The sequence below is a fragment of the Leptodactylus fuscus genome, chromosome 2, assembly GCF_031893055.1.
Source record: "Leptodactylus fuscus isolate aLepFus1 chromosome 2, aLepFus1.hap2, whole genome shotgun sequence".
Classification (NCBI taxonomy): Eukaryota; Metazoa; Chordata; class Amphibia; order Anura; family Leptodactylidae; genus Leptodactylus; species Leptodactylus fuscus.
In genome coordinates this window covers 77,770,209-77,788,498 of record NC_134266.1, presented here as the reverse complement: position 1 = coordinate 77,788,498, position 18,290 = coordinate 77,770,209, and the positions used below count along the sequence as shown (strand labels likewise).

General features: G+C 41.6%; 1 protein-coding gene across 1 annotated transcript in view; it reads right to left on the bottom strand.

Moving 5' to 3' along the window:
* Positions 1–631: 631 nt before the first annotated feature.
* RAP1A (RAP1A, member of RAS oncogene family) overlaps positions 632–18,290 on the bottom strand; it is a 39,432-nt gene continuing 21,773 nt past the window's right edge. The window contains exons 3-9 of the mRNA XM_075264050.1: positions 17,092–17,181; positions 14,485–14,553; positions 13,789–13,845; positions 13,041–13,181; positions 12,275–12,418; positions 4,236–4,354; positions 632–1,387 (exon numbers count right to left, since the gene is read on the bottom strand). Of these exons, the coding sequence (XP_075120151.1) occupies positions 4,265–4,354; positions 12,275–12,418; positions 13,041–13,181; positions 13,789–13,845; positions 14,485–14,553; positions 17,092–17,148 (558 nt within the window). The 5' untranslated portion in view covers positions 17,149–17,181 and the 3' untranslated portion in view covers positions 632–1,387; positions 4,236–4,264. The remainder of the gene's footprint in view (positions 1,388–4,235; positions 4,355–12,274; positions 12,419–13,040; positions 13,182–13,788; positions 13,846–14,484; positions 14,554–17,091; positions 17,182–18,290) is intronic.

The window sequence follows — 18,290 nt, the reverse complement described above, 5'->3', positions numbered from 1 at the left end:
CTCATTCAGTCTTAATTTATTAACAGAAAATGCACATGTTCATTTCAATATAATTATTCACGTTAGTTTTTATTTACTGATCATTAAAAAAAAAAATATATATATAAAAAAATAAAGACGTTGCAGAAAAGCTATAGTTTTCGAGCCAAATGATGATTACTTACTGGTAATTTGATTTTTCAGAGACCAGAAGAGCACCTCAGAGAAATAAGACGGTTCAGTTGGGTGTGAAGGGAAAAAAATGCATCTTTCTTTGCAATATTTTGCCTCAGACTAAGGCCCCAAAGCACTGTGGAAAAACCATGGCGGAGACACATTGCGCTAATTGCATTTACGCTACATGGACCCCCTCCCAGGACTAGGCTGCGTTTGCAGGAACGGGATGAGTATTTTTCTTCTTGTAAACATTTTCTGCAATACGTTAGACTTAGCCTTTTTTTTAATGGCTGATCTGTAAAGCCAGTCACAATAATCGATGCTATAGCACTGAAAAATCAACCGAATCCCAACCTCACTTTTAAAACAATGTACAAAAAAAAAAAAAATGCAATGATCTGCAGATCCATCAAAGTCTACAGTAAAATAAAATGGCAGCATGGCAGGATGGAACAAAAACACACAATCGAGAAAATGAAAATGTACTAAAATTTAATCATTCATAAAAGCTGTAATTTAATTTGTGACAGTAAAACACAAGAAGCAATATTAGAGTTGTTTTAGTATATTATATATTTCAGCTTTGAAATCCATAGAAATCAGTATCCCGGTTTTCCTATAAAAGACCCCACCATCCCTCCCCAAAAGCATTATGCACAAAATGGTTTCTTAATTATAATATAATGGCAAGATGAAAGTTATAATAAACCCAGAAGTTTTAAATATAAAATGAAGTCACCGTGACTCAAAAAGGTATTAGCCCCATTGAGTTCATTAAAGGGGATATATATATCTCTCTATATATATTTATAAAGAAAAACTAGAAATGGCTACATTTTTAGTGCTTGACACAGGCATGACTAGGGAGAGGAGCTGGAAGAGAGTCAATATGAAAATCATTAAACTAGCAATATTTAACATCTGAAATGCATTCATGCTCTCATAATCATTCAGAATCGAGTCAAGTATGTTTATTTTCACATCTGTGAGCGCCGCTATTGCAAGAGGTGACACAATGGTGTCTTATTTTCAGAGAGAAACAGCTAAATCATTGCCAGGGAACCTTGTGCAAACAGTATTGGAGATCTAAAGTCTTCACATAATACAGTATATAAAACAGAAGGAGCCTCTTCAGATATGTTAAGTTAGGATTGGATATTTTTTTTGTGTTTTTTTACATTTTGGAATGCTGGCACTTTCCAACCAGGCAACAGTTCTTCATTCCTATAGTCTGCGGGAGAGACGAGAAGAAAAACAAAAGGGAAAAAAGTGAGTTGCATGTAAAACAAATATCTTAAAAACAAAAGTCTAAGGCTGAGGCCCCACAGTGCGGAAACACAGCTTCTTTTATTGCAGATATTGTTGCGGTTTTTTGAGCCAAAGCCAAAAATGGCTACAGAAGGAATGGATAATATATAGGAAGTTCTTATGCTTCTCCCTTCTGCTCAATCCACTTCTGGCGTTGGCTCAAAAAACCGCAACAAAATCTGCAAAAAAAAAAAAAGCTGCGTTTCCGCAATTTGACGCCTCAGCCTAAGGCCTCACATTGCAGAAAAACAGCTTTTTGTTCCACATTTGGTGCAATTTTTAGAGTGAACACCAAGAATGGCTACAAAAGGAATCCTACTAATATCATAAATGTGAGTTTGTGTGTTTGGATGTTTGTTGCTCAATCACGCAAAAATGGCTGAACGGATTTGGATGAAATTCGGCACATAGATTGTAACCTTGATTAAAATATAGGCTACTTTTAATCCTGGTAAATGACATGGCTTCACAACTGTTATGAACTTATGTTCACATACTATATTACACTGCTCTTATCTCAGCTTCTAAGAAAGCCAGGGCTGTTATCTCTCTGTGTAAACACACGCTAACCCTCAGTGTTCATGCATTTGCATATTATCTGACCTTCTCCAGGCACCACTGAAAAACTGACAAACACCTTTAATCCAAATTGGCAGTTTGCCAATTTTCAACATGCCTTGAAAAAGAAAATCTAATCTGTCGCAAACAACGACAGTTATGAAGGAAGCCAGAAGTCACAGAGTTCTCCTCAATTGGAGCCGAGGGGAATCTTCAACACCAACAACACACATTATATGGCGTCCCAGCGAGCTGCTGAGATACTGCAACAATCACGGCCACAGCGCGAGGAACAAGTTCAGAAGCAGGCCAGCTTAACAGCTGCTGAAACGCCAGAGCACGCGGATCATCAACACCAACAGTACGCTCATTATGTGGTGTCCCAGCGAGCTGCCGGAACGATCACAGGCACGGTGTGAGGAATAAGTTCAGCATCAGGACAGCTTGACAGCTGCCAAAATGCCAGAGCAGGCAAACCATCGATAGCAGCAATTTCCTGAATATAGGCGGATCATCGACGCCAATAACCCACAGCCGAAGTTGTGGGCAGAGGCTAGTGGGAAATATATACAAAAGTACTTATAAGTCTGCCTGCTCAATCCATTCCTGGCTTTCAGTTTAAAAAAAAAAAAAAAAATCCCTGCAATGTTCACATCTGCACCGGAATCATCAACACAGAGTCCGGCAGAAATCCTGAAAGGTCAATTTTTTTTGTACAGAGATTTCTATTAAATAACGGACACATGATGGGTCGAATTATGGTCAGTGGGATCTGATGCTGCCTGTCATTGGGCAGACTTCTTTTAATTCTGGGCCAAGCTTTGAGGCTGAGCCCCACTTTTAGATTTTTCAAAATTGGGCTAAGAACAGTATAAGTCTCTTCAACATTAAAAAATTGCCTTTATTCTTCTTTTCATCTGTATTCAGTCTCCGTTCTGTCTCTATCCTACCCCATCATCTGCTGCATTTGGCATCTATTTTTCTGTCCTCCAGTACAGCCTCTATTCTCCAATCCTCAAGAATTTTTTAGCCTGTTTTCCTGCGTTCTGGCTCTATTCTCCTGTCCTATGGTAGGATAGTTATAGAAGTTTTCATAACAATTAATGTGAGTACTACAGTAAACTTATATTTTACTGCACAGGCTGCACTGTTATGTTGGCTTTTCTGTACAGGATAAAACAAGGAAGTGAGGCGGCCATCAATTAATCGGCAAGAGCCAAAGTGCATTGACTCTTGCCAGCAGAAAAATACATTGGTGCCAATAGACATGATCTTTTCTCATTGACTAAGGCAGGCGGCATTTGTTCCACTGTGTACTGCCAGAGTCCCACTATGGCCACTGACTAAGGGTCATGTGATCTGCCTCGTCCATCAGCCGCTATATCAAGATAACAGAGCATATCTGAGAGTGGCTGGCAATCCCCCAGATGTCTGATTCCCAGGGGACACAACTCACACTTTACTGTGTGACAGTTACAATTGCAAAGCCAGACAGAAACCTCAATGCAATAGCTGATGCAAGATTACACAAGTCTAGAATCAGTAAACGGTGAATACAGGTAGTCCTCAACTTACGACGTTGATCCGTTCTTGCGCGGCGTCGTAAACCGAATTTCGCCGTGTAGGAACGGATCAACAGCCCCCCCCCTTTAAAATAAAACCCTGAAACAGAATGTGAAACTTACCGTACGGTGCAGGGTGGGCGGGCGGGCATTCAGGCCTCCTCTTTCTCCGATGTTCCGTCCTCCTCCGGCGCTCGCAAGCTGATAATGGCCAGGGCGCATGCGCAGTAGCCGTAATAGAAGCATCATGATACTGCGCATGTGCCCTGGCCATTATCAGCTTGCGAGCGCCGGAGGAGGACGGAACATCGGAGAAAGAGGAGGCCTGAATGCCCGCCCGCCCACCCTGCACCGTACGGTAAGTTTCACATTCTGTTTCAGGGTTTTATTTTACAAGCTCACTTGTAACAGCAAGCTGCCAGCATTGATTTTCCGCAGGCTAGTCCTTGCTAGCTGGGAGTGCTGGCAGTTTTCTGTTACAAGGGAGCTGTCGTAACCGCGAAACGTCGTAACCCGGGACCGTCGTAACCCGAGGACTACCTGTATATAGATTAATCTGTTCTCTGACTTTACAGACAAGTGGTTATAAATTAGGCACTGGAACAACAAAAAAAAAAAAAAAAAAAAAAAAAGATTTATATTACATCTTACCTGGCTCAGACCTGCTGCTTGACACATATCTAAAGCAGCAGACACGATGATTTCTTTTTAGGCTTCTTCTTTTCCACTGGTGTTTTCCTATTTATCTGTCTGACCAAGTCATAAAAGATCTGAAAGAGAAGAAAATAATATAATCAAGAATCAGTAAGAACTACATCATTTATATTTTTAACCCCTTCCCGCCGATGGCACTTTTTGACTTCCTGACCAAGCTCGATTTTTCAAAACTGACATGTGTCACTTTATGTGGCAATAACTTTGGAACGCTTTAACTTACCAAAGTGATTTTAAGATTGTTTTTTCGTAACACATTGTACTTCATGTTAGTGGTAAATTTTGGTTGATATGTTTTGTGTTTAATTATAAAAAAATTGGAAATTTGGTGGAAATTTTGAAAAATATGCATTTTATAAAGTTTGAAATGATGTACATTACCGTATTTTACGGACTATAAGGCGCACTGGACTATAAGCCGCAGTCCGGTGCGCATTATATCTTATTGAAAGCGGCGGCAGGCAGACTTTGCCAGCGGCCGCTTAACCCCCCGCGTGCCAGCCGCTTCTATTGGAAGCGCTCGGCAGGCGAGGAGGGGCTCTATCAGCAAAATCATGCTGATAGAGCCCAACAGTAAACGTTAGATTAAACTACTACTCCCCCCCCCCCCCCCCCCCCCCCCCCCCGTTTTAAAATAAAAGCCTGAAACAGAATGTGAAACTTACCGAGCGGTGCAGGGTGGGCGGGCATTCAGGCCTCCTCTTCCTCCGATGTTCCGTCCTCCTCCGGCGCTCGCAAGCTGATAATGGCCAGGGCACATGCGCAGTAGAAGCATTATGATATTGCGCATGCGCCCCGGCCATTATCAGCGAGCGCCGGAGGAGAAGTACGGAACATCGGAGGCAGAGGAGGCCTGAATGCCCGCCCGACCTGCACCGCTGGGTAAGTTTCACGTTCTGTTTCAGGCCGGCGTGACAGCAGGGCTGCCGGACACTTCCTATTCATTTCTATGGGAGCAGGCATGCGAGCGCTCCCCATAGAAATGAATGGACTGCTTTTTTCCATTCATTTCTATAGGGAGCGCTCGCATGCCGGCTCCCATAGAAATGAATGGGAAGTGTCTGTCCATTCATTTCTATGGGGAGCGCTCGCATGCCTGCTCCCATAGAAATGAATAGGAAGTGTCCGGCAGCCCTGCTATAACGCCGGCGTGTACGGCTGTGATACACGCCGGCGTTCGGTAGTGTGAATGCACCCTTACGGTGCCTTTTATGTATGTATGGAAGCGGCACGCAGTCTTTGCCGCCGCTTCCATCCATATATAAGCCGCACCGGACTATAAGCCGCACTTACGATTTCTGAGGAAATCGTAGGTTTTTATGTGCGCCTTATAGTCCGGAAAATACGGTACATACAGATAGTCAGAACGCCAACATTATATCATAAATCTCATGTCCCAGATCTCTGCTTTATGTCGGCATCAAACTTTAGTCACCCTTTTAATTTTTACGGACATTATAAGATTTACAAGTGAAGCAACAATATTCAAAATTTTAAAGAAATTTCCAAAAACCCATTTTTTAAAGGGCCTAATCCAGTTATGAAGGGGTTTTGAAAGACCCTTGTATTAAAGCCCCCCATAAATCACCCCATTTTCAAAACTGCACCCGTTAAATAAGCCAAAACAACATATACCTAGTAATTTAACCCTATAAGTGCTTAACAGGAATTAATACAAAATGGAGGTGAAATTTTCAAATTTGAATTTATTTTACTAATATTTTCGTTTAGCCCTAGAATTTGCACATTCACAAGGGGTTAAAGGAGAAAACGCATCCCACAATTTGTTAGGCAAGTTCCCCCGACTACCATAGTACCCCACTTGTGGGTGTAAACTAATATATGGACGCACAGCGAGCCGCAGGAGGGAAGGCGCGCCAAAGAGCTTTTAGAGGGCAGATCTGGCTGTGATCAGTTTCAGGAACCATGTCGCATTTACAAAGCCCTTGAGGTGTCAAAACAGTGGAAACCTCTAGAAAGTGACCCCATTTTGAAAACCACACCCCTCAAAGAATTTATCAAGTGATGTAGTAGCATTAGTAACCCCGAAGTGAATGTGTAAGCTGTGCGGAGTAAATTGGGTACACCAAATCCCATTCTATTTTCCCACCAGCTCCTATGACGCGGACGGGGAAGAGGGGAATTCTGGGGGGTCAGCGCTGGTGTATGCTCTCTCATAAGCTCTAAATATGGGGTGTCCCCTGAAAACGCTCGCACCGCTTACACATTTCCTTCTAGTCGCAGCCACTTATGTCCTAATGATTTGGCGACTTTTGGGGTTTTTGTCTTCACATTGTATAAGGTAGATTTTTATTTTTATTTTCTGGCAATGTGGCCATATGAGGGCTTGGTGTTTGCGGTATTAGATGTACTTTTCAATGCCACCATTTTGGGGCGTGTAACTTATTGACTACATTTTATTAACTCTTTCTGGGTGGGATGTAAAAGGAAACATCAATTCTGGCATTGCTTTTTAGCATTTTTTTTTTTCCCGTGCAGTGTACAGCATAAGTAACATGTTACCTTTATTCTGCGGGTCGGTACGGTTACAGCGATACCTCATTTATATGATTTTTTAATGCGTTGCTATTTGTGCAGAATAGAATTCAATTCAGGGAAAAAAATCTATTGTTTTTGCATCGCCATCTTCTGAAAGGCATAACGTTTTTATTTTTCGTTAGACAGAGCTGGTTGAGGGCTTATTTTTTTGCGGGAAGACCTCTTTTTATTGGTACCATTTTGGTTTTCATCTGACCATTTGATTACTTTTTATTGAACATTTTGTGGTGAATAATCATTATTTTGTGCGGTTTTCTACGTTTTTTTTTTTTATGACATTCGCCGTTCAGGTTAAATGATGTTTTAATTTTATTGTTCAGGTTATTACGGACGCGGCAATACCAAATATGTAATGTTTTTTTCTATTTTTCTTTATTTTACATAATAAAACATTTTATATGGGGAAAAAGGGATTTTTGGGGCTTTATTTATAATTTATTTTAAACTTATTTAAACTTTTTTTTCACTTTTTTTTTCTGTCCCCATGGAGGATTGAAGCAGTGATCGGCTGATCACTGCTTCAATAGATATACGCTGCAATACACGTGTTACACGTGTATTGCAGAGTATAAGAAGCTGTCAGCCTGTGTAGACGCACAGGCTGACAGCTTCATTTACGGCAGGATCTGCCAGGAGCGAGGACGGGGTAAGTGATGGGGCAGACCCGGGGTCACTGATCAGACCCCGGGCTGCCCCCTACGAACACCGGCACCCCCCGAAACCGGCGCGGGGGGTGCCGATCGGCACCATATGACGTTGTAACCCCGGAGGTGCCGGTGGTCATGTTGATCACCGGCATCTCAGGGGTTAACACCCGCGATCGGACCCGGTTCCGACCGCGGGTGTTACGGGGCATTGTCAGCCGTGTATTACGGCTGTCACCCGCTGTGCATGGTGCGCACACAGTTTCTGTGTGCGCACCATGCATCCGCAGTAATAGTACGGCGGTTTGCGGGAAGCCCTTCCCTGCAGCGCCGTACTATTACGGCGAATGTCGGGAAGGGGTTAATATAAAGGAACAATAAACAGAAAAAACAAAACAAAAAAAAACAATTGAACCTATTATTAGCCAACGAGGTCCATCGGGCTCCATATGTTCCCACTGTTTTAGCAGTCCATCCGTCCATTCTGATCCTCTGTCCAGTGCTAGAGTGAACCTAGTGTAAGACTCACCCAAAACCCATTCTTCAGGTAGATCTGCAGAGGATCCACTGGACCCCTGAAGTTCTCCGCAGGATTTTCAGGATGTTCTGTTTAACTTCTATCATCTAATCCTAACCCAAAAATGCGTGAAGGTGCATGATCTGCCCAGGTCTTGCCCTTTGTCCCTTCTGGCTGTCAATTCCTGACACAATCAAGTCATTATTGCCTCCATACTACTTCTAGGCATCATTTCTACAGTTTCTAATAATAGTCTGTTTGTCAAAAACTGCTATTGGATCTACAAAGGGAAAATGTTTCAGAAATTCAAATTTATTTAATTTTTTTGGATCCAATCCTGAGATCAACTGAAGTCTCAAGTGTTGGGCGAAGTGTCACTGAGCTCCAAAGGGAACTGGATCAGGTTTTTCCTTTAAGAATATCTCTGGAATTTTCCCCATTTAGTTTTCCCTTAACCCCGAACAGTCTCCCTGCCATAGCCACTGAAAAATACTACCCTGCTGCTGGGACCACCATGTTTACTTAAGTATGGTAATGGGCAGTGCACAGTCTTCTCCAGACATGACACTTTAGAACGGAGGTCAAAAAGATAATTTTGGTCTCACCAGGAAATCTAGTTTCTCAGAATCTGAGATCTTTGGGCTTTTTTTCTGCCAAAGAGGCTTCTTTCTGACCAAATATCTTCTATTTAAGAATTATAGAGGTCACAGTGCTCTTGGGACCCATGCACAAACTATTTGGTACCTTTCTCCAAATCTGTGTCTTAACACTATCTGGTCTGTGAGTTCTCAAAGCAGTTCTCCCCATGAGTTGGGCTTAACTCTGATCTGCATGGTCAGCCATGAGACTTTATAGAGACAGCAGTGCGAGTTCATGTCTAATAAAGGAGTTTTACCATAGGGGGAGAAATGGGAGGACCCAGAGCTAAAATGTCAAGTATTTTAGCAAAGGGTTTGAGAACTTACGTCTGTGCGAAATTCTGTTTTCATGTTATCATTGTGGAGTACAGAATGCCGATTGAAGGAGGAAATTACTTTTTTATTTTATTTTTTTTTTAAATTTTATTACAAAGACTCAATATAACAAAATCTGTACATAGAGATGTTTAACATTACGGATTAGCTCTATTAAAAATAAATAAAATAAAAAAATCATTTTATTTTAACCCAGAGTCAGATTTTTTACCTGACTCCACCCAAAATTGGTTCCATTATTAGAAATTATTAATATTGTATAATTAACGAATAGAGATGAGCGAACACTAAAATGTCTGAGGTTCGAAATCCGATTCGAACAGCCGCACACTGTTCGACTGGATTTCGAACCCCATTATAGTCTATGTGGGGAAATGCTTGTTTCAGGGGTAGGCAAAATTCGATAAAATTATACTTACCAAGTGCACGAGTGACGGTCGGGCTGGATTCTCCTTGGTCTTCTCCCGGCGCAGCGCCCCCGCGGCGTCTTCCGGATGGAATTCACTCTGCCTAGGCATCGGGGCCTAGGCAGAGTGAATTCCAGCCGGAAGACGCCACGGGGACGCTGCACGGAGAAGACTTCTAAAGGTAAGAGAAGAACCAGCGTTAATTGGCAGAATGTATAGCATTCTGCCAATCAACGCTGGTTCTGCATTGAACCTTAAACTTCGAACAGCTAGTAGTGTTCGATCGAGTACTAGTATTTCGAATACCGTAGTATTCGATCAAACACCTACTCGATTGAACACTACTCGCTCGTCTCTATTAACGAAACAGTTTGTCGTCAGGCATTTATAAAGACGTTGCAGTCAGAGCAGTAGTCGGAGATTTGGCTTACTGACCACACAGCCCTGTAGGAAACAAGACCAAACCCTAAGGTAAAAGGAAAAATGATAATGCTGAACATTAAAGGGGTATTCAGTAACAGGAATTAGCACGTATGTAGTTACCCTTAGCAATAAGTGATACGTCATAATATAGTATAATTAAAACTTATGTCTGTTCCTCGCACTAAATTCAGGTTTCTACAGGCAGCTGTCTGACAACTGAAAACCACATATATCCCTTTAAAAAGGAAAATAAAATAATAATCAAGCTTCATATTAATCTACAGCTATACAGCTGCCTGGGTTAGTTCACATTTTATAGCAATCGGATCTACTTCCACCCATGGAAACTCCCAAGTATGTTTATGTAATTCAGAGTGCAGCCACAGGTCAGTGTTCCCCTGAAGCAAACATGAATCTGAGTAAGAAGTGCCAGCCTACATTGTGATCTATGAGAGAAGCGTCAGCATTCACAGAAATGGAAGGGAAAGCACTGTTGGTGTGTTTAGCAGTTTTACTCAAACCTCTGACTTCTGTGCAATCCATCTAAATAGGTAAATGCATCAGAAGGGATAGACTTTTCTCAGATAGAGGGAATAAGCGCATAACAGGCTATAAATACCAAATATATGGGGGCCCGGCACCTGGCATTCTCACCACTCAGCTGTTTTCAGTTGGCGTGGGGCCAACCCTATGGGCAGACTATGAAGCAGCATATGGAAGCCAAGCTACCACTCAAGAAAATCGGAACTGCAGTAAGTACTCCAGCACTGGCACTATACAGTGGATACAGCAGTCTGCTTACCGCTTAGCCTAATGTCGAATTCCAGCAGTGCCGGACCACCAGCCATCAAATGTTAATGGTAGAGTCTCCATAGTCTAGGATTTAATTGAGTGTTTTCAAGTATACCTTGAAACCTCTCTCAATTCTGCAAGGACGCCATCAAGTCCTATAAGTGTCAGACAGAAGCAGGTAAGGGTGGGTTCACACCTGCGCCCGGTCTCTGCTTTGCAGGTTTCCGTCTTCTGCCCGAGAAACTGGACAGGAGACGGAAACCGGCAGTCAATTTTCAAACCGATTCACTTGAATGGGTTTGCAAAGTGTCTGCCCGTGAGAGACTTCTGCCTCTTTGCTGTAAAACAGTTTAAAAAAAAACAAAAAAAAACCCACAAAGTTGGACATGCAGGGAAAAAAAAAAAAAAATGGTTTCGCCGCGGAGACACACAAGACACTCATGGGTGGACACTGACTGCCGGGTTTCTGTCTCCTGTCCAGTTTCTCAGGCAGAAGATGGAAACCCACAAAGCGGAGACTGGACGCAGGTGTGAGCCCGCCCTTAAGGAGTGTGATTCTGAGCGCAGACACTATCCACCTATGATTGGAGCTCTGCCCACCTGACTCCATATCAGGCGGCAAAACTATCCGCACAGATTTTTCAAGAATGGAGAGAAAAATTCAACTGTTGAAATCAGTTTAGTGTCACGTATTAACAGATACTAAGAACTTGAGTTTGTGGAAGTGGTGAAACATCCTCTTTAAGCAACATTTCGCATAAGACCAGATCAAGTCTTAGAAAAACTAGTGTATCCCTCCCCCAGATAAGATAACATAGGAGTCCTACTAAACAAACATGCAGTGCCATGTAGAATGTAAGGTTCACAGAGATTTCTTATACTAGCATTAAGAAGGTACTACTAGGTGTGCAAATGTGCGTAGCCATTTTTGAAACCCCCACAGAGATGTGAATGGGAAGAGCTGCATTTGCTGGGCCACTTCTTAATCCAAAGTGGCTACCACATCAGAGAAGCTCCATTTTGTAGATATTTGTTGGACCTGCACCAGACATTTACGGCATATCTGAAGGATACACCATAAAAATACAAGATGGAAAATACCTTTGACCAAAAATAGAATGTACACAGCCCATCTTTCGAAATGGAACAAATATTGTATGGTCAAGTGCCCAAAGGAGGGTTATTTTGTAGATGTGACTGATCTACTGTACACACCCATTCTAACAGAATAACTTATTTTTTAGATTGCTTTGGGTTTGGAAACTGCAAAACCAAAGAAACTTTGTTAAGTGTGGGTCTTCAAATAACCATATTTTTAGGGGAAGATAATTGAAAGTGTCAGTATGGTAACAACTCCAACCCATGCATTTGACACCATTTCTCCTGCTCCCTAAAGCCACTTCTCCAAGTGACACCTCTGTAAAAAGTAAAACACACATTCCTCTAACCTTCCCATAGAGAACAGTTTAGAAGCCTTCATGTCCATAAAGCTACTAACTTATCCTGTGAAAACAGACACAAGTTGAAAGTGCCTGGTGTGAACCTGCCAACAAACTCCAGTGCCCCTTCGCCTACATATTGCACGTCAACAGCAGCCTTTATTTAATCACAGGCAAATAAAACTGATGTAAAATAAATCAGATGTAGAAATGACACTTACCTCATTTACGTTGATTTTAGACTTTGCAGAAGATTCTAAAAAGGCACAGTTATTCCACTGTCTGGCTAGATTTTGTCCCTGCTCTTTGCCAACTACCCGCTCGTCCTCCAAATCACATTTATTGCCAACTAATATCATGGGAACCTGAAAGGTGAAGACAAAAAAAAATAATTAATACATTAATACTGGATACTACATCATGTCTACAATCTTCAAAATGTTTTCCCCCATTTTGTAAGGTGCTCCTAATGATAGAGGCTTATAGCTTTGTATAATATGACGAGTTAGGGCTCGTTCACATCAGCGTTGCCCTCTCCGTTCTGCAGGTTTCCGTTTCCTGCATAAAACAGAGCAGGAGACGGAAACCTGCAGGAGTCTCTCTCACCCATTCATTTGAATGGGTGAGAAAGCTGTCCGGCCGTGAGCGGCGGTGAGCGTTTTGCGCTCTCCGCCGCGAAACCGGGTTTCTTAATCCGGACACAGAGTCGGACATGCAGTGTCTGTGTCCGGATTAAAAAATCCGGTTTCGCAGCGGAGAGCCTAAAACGCTCACGGCCGGACCCGGTCTGTGCTTTCCGTCTTCTGGCATGCAGAAGATGGAAAGCACAGAACGGAAAGAAGAACGCAGGTGTGAACCTAGCATTAAGCAGCTGATGTCACATTGCAATATACATTACCATGAATACAGATCTATTTTGCATAATCTATGCAATGTTAAAGTTATCTTTGATTTGAACATTACAATCTAAACCCATTTCAGACTTACATCTTCTGTGTCCTTAACTCGCAAAATCTGCTCCCTCAAGTCTTGCAAGTCATTAAACGTGGACTGTGCCGTGATAGAGTATACTAGTGCAAATCCCTGACCATTCTTCATGTACAAGTCTCTCATAGCTGTGAATTGTTCCTACAAATAAAAATGAACAATCATGTTAAATATTCCGAGTGCTGTTAAATATGGTCATTTCAAAAGCCCAAGAGTATTAAAAGAGTGGCAAAACCCCCTGTATGTCAGATCGGCCATCATCAAGTTTTTCTTACATAGCAGAACAGTTACAGCTGGTATCATTTCTAAACGGTAGGTGGCAATGGTGACTAAAGGTATGTCTACATCCTGCAGAAATTTCCGTGACACCAATTCCACATACATCCGATTATGGTCATTTGTGCAATATGTATATGGATTTAACAGATGTAAAGAATGGTTTTGCTACAAAATCTGGCTATAAGATCCCTTTTAAAACCTTAGACATCCCCATGCTTAGAGTGTGGGAGGAAAGTGGAGTACCCAGAGGAAACCCACACAGAGATATACCGATAGGGTTCCCAATCTAAATGACCTATTTGGGACAGTGTTGAAAAGAGTGTCTGTAAAGTGATGCAAAATGTGCTGTTGCTAGTAAGAAAGCAAAATAAATGAAAGACATGCATTTTCTTTTTCTTGTCATGCCTATGTATCAGCTTGCTTCAGTGATAAAACAAAACACATATATAGAGGTTGTCAAGTCACTTACTGTTCCAGCTGTATCGAGAATTTCAAGCATACATTGTTGTCCTTCTACCTCTACTTGCTAAGAAAGAAAGAAAGAAAAAAAAAGATTTTGTATTAGAAAAAAAACCCTTAAAAAACATGATACACAGTATATTGATAGATTTTGTATTAGAGACTTAGCATCAAGATGAAGATGTGTTATAACTGAGGTATCTAAGGTCTTATGCAACAAGAATATACTGAGGGCTGATTTTCTTCTTGATGCCTTTTAGCCGCTTTCAATGTGTATGAAGCAGTTACTATGGCCCGATTCACATCTGCACATGTGTTTCCATTCGGGAGGTACGCATGGACACCCCCGAACAGAAACCTAATCCGTATAAAAAAAAAGTGGTTACCTTGGGAAACCCAAAGACCCCACAGACTATAACAGGGTCAGCGCGGAGACAGAACTGCTGCTTGCATTTTTTATGGGGAGAGGGGAACAGAATCCCCAAATCCAGATGTGAACCGGGTTTTAGTCTGTATAATATATATTTGTATAGATTTATCTCAAAGATGGCGGCAGTGTGATGCCTCGATAGAGCAGTACTAGTGAATAAAGGGACTTCTAACCAACACTAACAGTCTGAATAGTGCATCATACCAACATCCTTATTTTTATAGGTTTGTCTTAGGGACAGATACATTCCATGTAAACAATGTAAATTAAGTGCACCTTTCTGTATGAATCTTCTATGGTAGGGTCATACTTTTCCACAAAAATTCCTTGAACGAACTGCACCGTCTACAAAGAGAAAAAAATTGATACAAAAAAAACATCTCAAGTTAGTTCTACATATTTACCCCTCACTTGTTGAGGCCAGAGGACATTCATATGATCTAGATTATTAGAGGAGCTATATGGGAACCTGTCACCAGGAAAATACAGCACATTCTGTATGTTATAGAGCAGGGGCAGCTGAGCAGATTGATGTATGTGGGAGAATATTCAGTATAACTTATCCACTGAAATCTCTGCTCTCTCTTTGCTATAAAATCAAGCAGTCAGATCAGTGACCGCAGCTTGCCCTCTATGTCTATACATGGACATGGTCATCAATTACAGATTTTTATAAAGTCAAGGAGGCGGCCCTATGAGTGACTGACTGCCGTCTCAATTGCATAGATATAGCGGAGGCTACAGTCACTGATCTGATCGCCTCCTTAACCCTGTAGCAAAGAGAGAGCATACATTTCAATGAATATACAAGTTATACAAGATATTTCCCCAAAATAAGCATGTAAGAATGTGATCAGCTCCTCCTGATCTGTATCTTGATGCCTCCATATAGCACTATATATTACTGATGGGCGGTTCCACGCCTGTGATACAGACCAGTGATCAGGAGAAAATGGGGATTATTATGGTCCCATGTACTCTCAGAACTCTCCATGTCAATATCCATTATCTATCTATCTAATACTAGGACTAGGAGGTTCAGCCACTTATATAGTACATAGCAATGCATATATATTGCAGTGTACTAGATCACTGTGACATGGGTTGCCTAGCAACCGATTTGGACCAAAATGGCAGACTCAGAGGACTCTTCAAGCTCCAAATTTCCATCACAAAAGGTAAGATTGCAGAGAGGAGGAGACCCAGCTTAGCAGCCATAAAGCATCTCTCTAAGGCAGGTTGCAGGCGACCATGTGCTATTGGTCGAGAATTAAAGGGACAGCGGCACACGAGACATATGCAGATGTCACCCTTGTGCTGCGCGTATTTCCTCAGCCCCTTTTATTGATTAAATAGGAGCCACTAAAGCAAGGGCCGAAAAATTGAACAGGAATAGGACCAGTAATTCACGGTCATGTGTACGGGCCCAGAGAAATAAGTGAGTCTGTGTACTATCTGAGAAATACACGGATAGCACACTGATCACGGCCACATTATCATTATCTGTATGTTTTCAGTTAAAGTTAGGTAACACATTCCCTTTATATTCCAACCCAGTCTAGGTGAATAAGCTGGAAGAAACAATGATCTTATTATACAAGGCCTACAATATGTTCATTGGTAGCCTCTGAAGCCAACAGAGAAAACATGTTCCATCACCGTATGCACACAAGCAATAAGCCACCCATCTGTACAGGTTGCTGCGTTCTTCAAACTGCATGGGAATAACCTTTGCTCTTGTTTAAGGAACTTGTCCAAACAAAGGCAAAGAGGAGAATGTTTTCCACTGGCCTCATCTGCTCGCTCTCTGCCTTACATATTAATGGGAAGCCATTATGGATTTCTTTTTTATAACTCAAGTGTAAAGAAAAAAAAAAAAAAAAAAAAAACACCCACAAACGCACAACTTGATAGTATAGAAAGGTGTCCGTTATGGCAGCTAAAAATGAAAAGCTCCATTGACTGTTCTCAGGTTACTACAGCTACTAAGTAAAGACTTCTCCTCCAGAAAGAGGAAATCTATACATCGAGGGAAGGAGAGGGGATTTTCCAGTTTCCTAGGGTTTTTTTTTTCCAGCCAAAGTCAGTAGTGGGATGAGTAGAAGGTATATGTTCCATTCCATTTGTAGCCACTCTTCGCTTTGGCTCAAAAAAGCAGCAAAATATGCAACACACAATCCACAACGTGGGGCCTCGGCCGTAGGTTGAAAGAAAAATTACCAATTAAGATATCAAAATAAAATTATTTTAACATTATATTACACAATTCTTGGTATTACATAATTAGATGCATGGTTTATTGCATATGTACTTTCATAGGAGCCTAGTAGGTCTGGCCAATTATGAACCAGGGCAAATTATGATTATTCAGGAATTTTACCTAGATTATGTTCAGTATCAATTATTTAGGCGACACCCCTTTAAAACACACCCCTTTTAAAGGTGATTATGAGTTGGGTGATCCTTGTCAGATTAGTCTCGTGAGATTCACACAGCGGTTTCATTGGAACCGAACCAGAATTGCTATTATACTCTGAGGTCTCTTCAGAAGCCAGAGTATACAGTAAATGTATATAAGTTACTTGCCACTGTGGGTTATGGTGCTCGTCCAAGTTCTCTTCAATTATATCACCGACCACTGAGGCCCTTGACTGACCCTCAGCAGTACAAGGCAACATGACACAGGAGCAAGACTAACGTAGTCATATTTACGTTACAACACCACATGACTTAGTGGTCCCTGATGTCATGCAGGAGACCAGAAGTGGACAAAGACTCGTGCTGGAGCCAAGGAGAGGTGAGTAACACTATTATACTCACTTAATGGAATTTTAGGGCACAAAGTAATTTTTTCATGGCAATTTAGATCAACACTTTACTTACCAGTGCAGACTTCCCAACTCCTCCAGAACCAAGGACCACGAGCTTGTACTCGCGCATTATGGTTTTTGGTTTGTCAAATACTGATGCAAACTGTAAAAGGTGAAAAATATTTATTAAAAATTGACAAAAGCAAACTGTTGACAGACACGCACACAGATCTTTTCCCTTTTCCACCAGTGTCATTTTACGTAAATTGATACGATTTTTTTGCTTCAGAGATTATGTCAGAGCAGAGATATTACAAGAACCAGACAAAGACGGAAAAACAAAACAGAACATAAGCAAAACAGATTAAAGAAAACATGTTTGTAGGCTGACAGGATACAGTAGAACAAGGATAAAGGGAAATGGTACATTGTTGGCACTTAGGCTGGCAGGGGGTCTTGCCCGTCATCCAGTGGATGGCCACTTCCTGACATGCCAATAAGAGACCCATGCTGGAAGATGCACCTCAGTCCACAAGGAGGACACAGCTGGACACAACCACATTTTTGGTGACTAATTTATTGCTGTCAACTGGAAACATGGAAAGGATATGGAAGAGCTCAAACATTTGCACTTAGCCTCTCCCAACAAGGGTGAGTGGCACAACCTTCTAACCAATAGGTGAGGGTAGAAAGTTTGATTTGTGAGGCCCGATCCTTGAGAATACAGCATTCCAGTAATGGGATACGAGGAGACCTGTAAGAGGTGTAATGGGAATTGGGAAGCAAAGGTATGATGTAACTAAATACATCTAAACACCTCTTGCTGAGGCACCCCATAAATCTATTATAATTCCTGTGGTGCCAAAATAATCCCATCCCTTCTAACCATCTGGGCAACCCATAAGGACCTCCTCTCTACCCCAAATAATCCCATCCCCTCTCCTATCTGCACAACTTTATGCGTCAATTTTATTAGCAAGTGGCATGGACGGACACTTCCAGAATATAATTTCATGGAGCAATGAAACACTGAGGCACAACAGCTAATCCAGAATGGTTGACAATCTGATTTGATTATTTCATTGTCGTGATCAGATTGAGAAGCTAAAAAGACAACACGATGTGGATGCGACAATGAATACCGAAGTATGTGATATGTAAACAGAATATACCAAGATATTTTCATGTTGTACTGCATCGTGTAAAGTGGAGATGGATTCTCAGTTAACATGAATCAAACTGGTTTACTATTATATGAAGTCAGAACAAAAA